At 44.2% G+C, this 8,628-nt stretch overlaps 3 protein-coding genes across 9 annotated transcripts in view; all 3 read left to right on the top strand.

Moving 5' to 3' along the window:
* LOC112471911 (protocadherin gamma-B7-like) overlaps positions 1-1,571 on the top strand; it is a 4,035-nt gene extending 2,464 nt beyond the window's left edge. The window contains exon 2 of the mRNA XM_025040585.1: positions 4-1,571. Within this exon, the coding sequence (XP_024896353.1) occupies positions 4-299 (296 nt within the window). The 3' untranslated portion in view covers positions 300-1,571. The remainder of the gene's footprint in view (positions 1-3) is intronic.
* The window catches only part of LOC102880889 (protocadherin gamma-C4), a 121,391-nt gene that overhangs the window by 40,749 nt on the left and 72,014 nt on the right, over positions 1-8,628 (top strand). Inside the window, exon 1 of one of the 7 annotated variants that reach the window (XM_006923015.3) lies at positions 1,819-4,697. The exons of the other annotated variants lie outside the window; for them this stretch is intronic. Within the exon in view, the coding sequence (XP_006923077.1) occupies positions 2,274-4,697 (2,424 nt within the window). The 5' untranslated portion in view covers positions 1,819-2,273. Of the gene's footprint in view, positions 1-1,818; positions 4,698-8,628 lie in introns of those variants that run through there. 7 annotated transcript variants of the gene reach the window in all.
* Positions 5,129-8,628, top strand: part of LOC107196476 (protocadherin gamma-B7-like) — a 5,100-nt gene continuing 1,600 nt past the window's right edge. The window contains exon 1 of the mRNA XM_025040559.1: positions 5,129-8,625. Within this exon, the coding sequence (XP_024896327.1) occupies positions 6,873-8,625 (1,753 nt within the window). The 5' untranslated portion in view covers positions 5,129-6,872. The remainder of the gene's footprint in view (positions 8,626-8,628) is intronic.

The raw sequence follows: 8,628 nt of genomic DNA, 5'->3' as shown, positions 1-8,628 counted from the left end.
GCCCTGCCGCTGGGGGCTGCTTTGGGTCTGTTCTCTGCTCCAAGTCTGGACCCGAGATTCCCCCCAACTACAGTGAGGGAACGTTGCCCTATTCCTACAATCTGTGCGTTGCCCATACTGGAAAGACAGAGTTTAATTTCCTAAAATGTAGCGAGCCTTTGCATTCCACTCAAGACATAGTTTGCGGCGATTCTCCTGGGGCCTTGATTCCACTTCAGGGTGGGAGTAATTTGACTTCACATCCTGAGACTCTAACACTGGTGAGTTTCGTTTTTGTGTCTTCTGTAATAGTCTACTAGGTTCTCATATTTCAGGCATACTACTTTATTTTTATATCTAGAATTATATTTAGAAAAACCATAACTAATCACCATCTTGTCTTCTCCAGTGTTCACTTTTGGCTGATTATATTTTTCAAAACTCACTTGGTTCATACATTACTCTATAATTCAGAAAGAATGTCATTAAATTGGAGATACCTTGTCAAGGTCAGATTAACAAAGCAGAGGCAGTGGTCTTAGCTTCTTACCAAATAAATAAATAACAACCTATATATTCTAATCTGCTTACATTAAAGATGAATTTTCTATGTTCTATTTATGTTTTTAAAGTTTAGTAATATTTAGGCACTCACTAAATATCAAAGAGGGTGTTCCTTTCGAAGAAACATTTATTGCAAATAACCTCTCAGATGCATTTAGATATCTTTCTTCATTTATTTTAATAATTTTTAAAACGGTAAGCATTTGAAGGAGGTGGTGGGCAGATCCATGAATTCCTGAAATTATATGCAAAGTTATAGATGTATGCATTTTTTCTTGGAGAAGGGTCAAAATTTTCTTTCCATTGCCAAGGTTTCTATGGTCCCCCAAACTTATTAACTATTCTAGAGGAATTTTCCTCTTCTATTTTTGGTCTCTCTGGCCTTCTTCTTATATTTACTTATATTTTCTTGGAGCTCAAGTTGTACTCTTTTGCAATATTTTTTCCTCTCCATTGGAAGATCAAGAATTTCCAAGAAAGCAACTAAAGTGCTCTTGCCTTTTGTGCTCAGTCTGTGTCTTGGATTGCCTTGGATTGACATAAAATTTTGAAGAAAAAAGATAAAGTCTTGGAAGAGATTCATACTTGGAGCACAGTGACATAAACACTTTTGAACGATGTGTTCTTTTTATGAAAGAAGTGGACTTCTAAACCCTTCACCTTTGAGGCAAGAACTGCCTTTGGTTTGATGGGCACATACAGTTGGAGATGTGTTCACCACTTTACTTTGGGCTTCCATATAAAATGCCAGAAGAGATTATTTATATTGGCATCAATGCCCTGATAAAAACAGGTCATTTGACATAAACGCTTATTTTGTAAACACCTACATCACTGTTTCTAACTTAGTTTTTTTAAATCTAGCACTTGAATTTCTTCTACATATTTCTCTTCCCATTACAACACCGACATGTCACTTTTAGTTTATTACCTGTTTAATTTATTTAAATATGTCAAATTAATTTCTAATGATATATGCCTTTAATTTAAAACATTTTTTAAAAAAGATTCATTGAGGCTCAATAAAACTATTTTAGAAAAAAAATTTGGAAATCTTTTACATGATCTTAATGCTAAACAAATTAATTAGTTAAATCTAAAATAAAAAATTCTAAGTGGCTATAAGGGGTATATCTCACATAGTCTCTATATGAATGTCTAAACATAATTGGAGCATTTAAACAAAATTCCAAACAAAATTGTAAGACTTTTCTGATTATATCTAGAAGATCATAGAAAAATAAAATATGCATTACTTACCTATTAAAGTGGATAGATTTCTATTGGGAAAATATATTTAACCATTTCCATTTAATATTTTACAGTACTTTTATAGTACTTTATCCCATCCAGTAAGAAACATACAAATAGTTAATTTAAGGATATTAGTCGAGAAGCCAAAGAAGTAACATAAAATCTCTAACAAAGACAGAGTAGCGATTGCTTTCTATTGCATACATGGTGGATGTAGTAACTTCTAAGGACTCTGAGCGCCGCTGTTCACCTACTAGGAGAGAGGCGCAGCCAGCGCTCAATACGGATTCTCTGGGTTCCAACTACACAAAGCTTCACAGTTCCTACAAACCAGCTCAGGGGCTGCAGCGACACTCACTCCAGAATTTAAGGTGCTCAGGCTACAGCGACTCCCTGCATCCAGAGAAAGAAAAAGGAACCGGTCAAAACATACAACGTGCCCAGAGAGGACTTTGCGAGGATTCCGTGACCAAACAATGGCCGCTCAAAGGAAGCGGTCCGACCGCAGCCCACTGATTCTGCTCTGCCTTTTCGCCGCTGTGCTATGGGAAGCCGATGCTCGGCAGATCCGCTACTCGGTTCCTGAGGAGCTGGACAAAGGCTCCTTCGTGGGCAACATCTCCAAGGATCTTGGGCTGGAGCCCCGGGAACTAACGGAGCGCGGAGTCCGCATCGTCTCCAGAGGTAGGACGCAGCTTTTTGCTCTGAACCTGCGAAGTGGCAGCTTGGTCACCGCGGGCAGGATAGATCGGGAGGAGCTCTGCGCTCACAGCGCTAGGTGCCTGGTGAATTTTAACATTCTTGTGGAAGATAGGGTGAAACTTTTCGGGATAGAAATAGAAGTAACTGATATCAACGATAATGCCCCAAAATTCCAAGCGGAAAACCTAGACCTAAAAATTAATGAAAACGTCTCCCCAGGAATGAGTTTTCCTCTCCCGGAAGCTGTTGATCCGGATGTGGGCGTGAACTCCCTACAGAGCTACCAGCTCAGCCCCAATAGGCACTTCTCCCTAGCAGTTCAGAGCCGTGCCGGTGGCATCAAGTACCCGGAGCTGGTGCTGGAGCACGCCCTGGATCGAGAGGAAGAGGTGCAGCACCACCTGGTCCTCACTGCCTCCGACGGGGGTGACCCTATCCGCTCTGGCACTGTCCTCATCAGTGTAACTGTCTTTGATGCAAATGACAACGCACCGGTGTTCACATTGCCCGAATACCGAGTGAGTGTTCCAGAAAACTTGCCTGTGGGCACACAGCTGCTGACAGTCACTGCCACCGACAGGGATGAAGGAGCCAATGGAGAAGTGACATATTCATTCCGAAAATTACCTGATACGCAATTGTTGACATTCCAACTAAACAAAAATACTGGAGAAATAAAAATATCAGAAAATCTAGATTATGAAGAAACAGGTTTTTATGAAATAGAAATACAAGCGGAAGACGGAGGAGCATATCTTGCAACTGCAAAAGTGTTGATTACAGTAGAAGATGTAAATGACAACAGTCCAGAGGTGACCCTCACATCTCTGTTCAGTCCCTTGAAGGAAGACTCACCTCTGGGGACTGTTATAGCCCTTTTAAATGTGCATGACCTCGACTCTGGGCAGAATGGACATGTCACCTGTTCTATATTGGGGGATCTACCATTTAAGTTAGAGAAGTCCATTGATAGTTATTATAGATTGGTGACACACAGGGCCCTCGACAGGGAACAGGTGTCCTCTTACAATATTACTGTAACAGCCACAGATGGAGGAAGTCCACCCCTATCAACGGAGACTAGCTTCACCCTGCAAGTAGCAGATATCAATGACAACCCACCCACCTTCTCTCACATGTCCTACTTTACCTACATCCCAGAGAACAACCCCAGAGGTGCCTCCATCTTCTCTGTGACCGCACTAGACCCAGACAGCAAAGAGAATGCTCGCGTTATTTATTCCCTAGCTGAAGACACTATCCAGGGGGCACCTCTGTCCTCCTACATTTCCATCAACTCTGACACAGGAATCCTGTATGCACTTCAGTCCTTCGACTATGAGCAGTTTCGTGATCTGCAGATGCAGGTGATTGCCACTGACAATGGGGACCCACCACTCAGCAGCAACGTGTCATTGAGTCTGTTTGTGCTGGACCAGAATGACAACACACCAGAGATCCTGTACCCTACCTTCCCCACTGACGGTTCCACCGGTGTGGAACTGGCACCCCGCTCTGCAGAGCCTGGCTACCTGGTGACTAAGGTGGTGGCAGTGGACAAAGACTCAGGCCAAAATGCCTGGCTGTCCTACCGCCTGCTGAAGGCCAGCGAGCCAGGGCTCTTCACGGTGGGACTGCACACGGGTGAGGTGCGCACGGCGCGGGCCCTGCTGGACAGAGACGCCCTCAAGCAGAGCCTGGTGGTGGCCGTCCAGGACCATGGCCAGCCCCCTCTCTCGGCCACTGTCACGCTCACCGTGGCAGTGGCCGACAGCATCCCAGAGGTTCTGGCTGATCTGGGCAGTCTCGAGCGCTCTGCCAACCCTGATGACTCTAGCCTCACTCTATACCTGGTGGTGGCAGTTGCCGCGGTCTCTTGTGTCTTCCTCGCCTTTGTCATCGTGCTGCTAGCGCTCAGACTGAGGCGCTGGCACACGTCACGCCTGCTCCAGGCTTCTGGAGGCAGATTGGCATGCGTGCCCACCTCGCACTTTGTGGGTGTGGACGGGGTGCAGGCGTTCCTGCAGACCTATTCCCACGAAGTGTCCCTCACTGCGGACTCTCGGAAGAGTCACCTGATCTTCTCGCAGCCCAACTACGCGGACACGCTCATCAGCCATGAGAGTTGTGAGAAAAAGGATCCTTTGTCTCTGTTAGATGACTCAAAGTTTCCTGTAGACGATACTCCTTTGGTTCCAGTGAGTTCTATTTTTATTCCTTTCCTTTCATTTAAAAAAAATTATGATTGATTTAGCTTTTAGGTTTGTAGCACCGTGAAAATTTTTATCTTTATTCTTTCACTTTTTCCTTTGTTTTGATGACATTTGCTTCTTGCTAAAACATTGAAGAGTAGAACTTGTTGGTTATTAAGGCTGATATGTTTTTACTTTCTAGTAAATATTTACATAATGGCAATGAAGGCCTATTATCATATTAGCTTTACAGAGCCTTACCTTTTTATAGCTTCGTGTGCTCTTCTGTTGGCTACATGATGAAATCCTAGCTCTCGGTTTGAAGGTAGTTCTGATAAGAATAGGTAGATGTCAGAAACAAATGCATTAGCTTTGCTGAAAACACAACTCAAACAGACGCCCTCAAGCAGAGCCTGGTGCCCAGGAACCACTCAATGTTGTTCTTGCCCAGGAAGACAGTACACCTCTGTGGTTATATTTTTCAAATTATACTTGTAGTGACATTTATAGTTGAATAGACTTCCAAAGAGATTTAAAGTTTTCATCAATATTCTATAACAATTCATAACAATGTGTGCTTAAATTTTTCCAAGTATAATCATACTTGGTAACACTGCAGAATCCTTTTTGCCTGTGAATCTAATTTTATACTCTTATGTGGAAGACATAGCATTTTAATTTGATTTTACTTAGTGGGTTTGTAGAGAACCTATAGAAAGTTAAATTAAGCAAAGTTTGTGTTCTGCTTCCTCTCTGTTATTTTTGTTAAATTCTCCAATCTCTGAGGCTGAAAAAAAAATGGGTTGGGGAAACAAATTTATACATGTTCCCAAGAACAAAAGCAAAAGATGTGTGTCCAGAGTATTTCAGTGGCTCCTTAATGTAGAAAAAAGAAAACCCACCTGAAACTCCAAAAACTCTGAAATTAAGAGTCAAAATAAACTTAAAGTCAAGAAAGAAATGTCATTTCTGCAGGAGACCCAAATATAAGCGGAGAAGTACACAAAACTATTCTAAACATATTATCAGAAGAGTTACTGGAGAACCCATTCAGGTTACTGAAGACAGCGATTTATTTGGTTTGATCTCTTACTTTTAATTTATATATAATTAATTTACATAGAATATATAATTCTCTTCTAAACTAATATTAGCGTAAAGTCAAAGAGTGTCCTAATATGTCTCAAAATATGAGAACATTTTTTTCATGTCATTCAATGTTTGTTCAATGATAGGTCTGTAGAAGGAGGACGTACCATTTAGGGTCGTAGTTATTTACTTTTAAATCACTGAAACTGTCGTTTAAAATTTCTGTCTACAAGACTCGGAATTATTATGCATCCATCTCAAATAATTTTTATTTTGAAAAAAATGCAGTTTTTGTTTTTTAAAAAACTACTCTTTTAACATGATAGCTATTGTAAGCAAGTTTTTTAAGTGTAATTATTTAAAAGCAGCACAGGGACTTCGGATGATTATAATCAATATGGCAATGGTTGCATTCTAATCCCTAAATATGGGGGGGGGGATGGATTGATACTTTCTCTCCAAATATAAGCTAATGTTGAAGACAAAACAGTTTTTCGCTTATCTTCAGTACTTCCCTTTGTGGATCATACTCTTAAAAGGAACAACAATGATTGCCTCTGAGTGGAAGAACCGGATAGCAGTGAGCCATGGGATAGAGACCTACTTTTCACTCTATATTCTTTTGTGCCTTTTTGACTTTTGAAAGAAATACTTTAATGTATTCAAAATCTAGGTAAAAATTTTAAATATGAAAATATATAGTTTTGACAATGGGAAAAACATGTTTCATGATGAAAACGAAATCACTGAGGAATAAGATTCAAATATTTTAGCTGTTATCATTTTGCTTTCAAAGAGACGTTTCCTGAAATTGAGAAAAACTAGACTGCGGTTCCACACAGAGCCTCTGGGCGCCGCTGTAGGCCAGTGCAGGGCAAGCGCTGACGCTTGGGATTCCTCAGCCTCTAGCCAGGGATTCCTGCGCAGCCAACACTTAGAGAAGGAAACCCCCTTACACACTAGGGCTCCCGGCTGCACAGACTCTCCCTGGAGTCTGGGGGGTTCGCCTGTCCTGGGCCGTATGCTCTTCCAGTGCGATAGTGTGCACTCTCCAGCCGAAAAGCCTGGACGCAGCGAGAACTAGAGCGCGCAATGGGAGGGAGCTGCGCTCAGAGACGCCCAGCCCGCCGGCCGCAGGTACTGTTTCCCTTCCTTCTTCCTTTGTTCTACCGCGCGCTCTGCGAGCCGATCCGCTACTCGATTCCGGAGGAGCTGGCCGAGGGCTCGGTGGTGGGGAACCTCGCCAAGGATCTAGGGCTCGGTGTCCTGGAGGTGTCGGCTCGGAAGCTGCGTGTTAGCGCGGAGAAGCTGCTTTTCAAAGTAGACGCGGAGAGCGGGGATTTACTCGTGAAGGACAGAATAGACCGTGAGCAGATTTGCAAAGAGAGAAGAATATGTGAGTTGCAGTTGGAAGCCGTGGTGGAAAATCCTTTAAACATTTTTCATATAATTGTGGTTGTTGAGGATATTAATGACCATGCTCCCCAATTCGATAAAGATGAAATAAACTTAGAAATCAGCGAATCTGTCAGCCCAGGAGTGGGAACAATTCTTGACTTGGCGAAAGATCCTGATATTAGTATGAATTCTCTAAGCAAATACCAACTAAGTCCTAACGAATATTTCTCATTGGTGGTGAAAGACAATCCCGACGGTGGCAAATACCCAGAATTAGTCTTGAAGAAGACCCTGGACCGAGAAACGCAGAGCGCTCATTACTTGGTCCTGACAGCCTTAGATGGTGGGGTTCCGCCACGAAGTGGCACAGCTCAGATCCGAATCCTGGTGGTGGATGCCAACGATAACCCCCCAGTGTTCAGCCAAGACGTGTACAGGGTCAGCCTTGGTGAAGACTCGCCTCCAGGCACCTCAGTGCTGATGGTGAGCGCCAGTGACAAAGACGAAGGCTTCAACGCTGAAATCACCTACTCCTTTTTTGGTGTGGATGATAAAGTTCAGCACGTATTCTCTCTGGATTCCGCTACAGGAAGCATTAGAACTCAACAACCCTTGGATTTTGAAGATGTAGAAAGATACACCGTGGATGTAGAAGCAAAGGACAGAGGATCTCTCTCTGCACGGTGTAAAGTAATTATAGAAATTCTAGACGAAAACGACAACAACCCAGAAATAACCATTACTTCACTCTCTGATGAGATTTTGGAGGATTCCCGTCCAGGAATGGTTGTGGCTCTCTTCAAAACACGGGACCGGGATTCCAGGGAAAATGGAGAAGTCACATGTAATTTAAGTAGATATGTTCCATTTCAGATTCATTCATCTTCTAATAATTATTACAAGTTAGTAACAGATGGAACCCTGGACCGGGAACAGACCCCGGAGTACAACGTCACCATTACAGCCACCGACAAAGGCAAGCCACCCCTCTCCTCCAGCATTACCATCACCCTGCACATCACCGACGTCAACGACAACGCTCCGGTTTTCCAGCAGTCAGCCTACCTGGTCCACGTGCCAGAAAACAATCCACCCGGTGCTTCCATAGCGCAGGTCAGCGCCTCCGACCCCGACCTGGGACCCAACGGCCACGTCTCCTACTCCATCGTGGCCAGCGACCTGGAGCCGCGGGCGCTGTCGTCCTACGTGTCCGTGAGCGCGCAGAGCGGCGTCGTGTTCGCGCAGCGCGCCTTCGACCACGAGCAGCTGCGCGCCTTCGAGCTGACGCTGCAGGCCCGCGACCAGGGCTCGCCCGCGCTCAGCGCCAACGTGAGCCTGCGCGTGTTGGTGGGCGACCGCAACGACAACGCGCCTAGGGTGCTGTACCCGACGCTGGGGCCCGACGGCTCGGCGCTCTTCGACACGGTGCCGCGCGCCGCGCCGCCCGGCT

Source organism: Pteropus alecto, unplaced genomic scaffold, assembly GCF_000325575.1.
Source record: "Pteropus alecto unplaced genomic scaffold, ASM32557v1 scaffold78, whole genome shotgun sequence".
NCBI lineage: Eukaryota > Metazoa > Chordata > Mammalia > Chiroptera > Pteropodidae > Pteropus > Pteropus alecto.
This window is presented reverse-complemented; position numbering and strand designations above follow the sequence as displayed.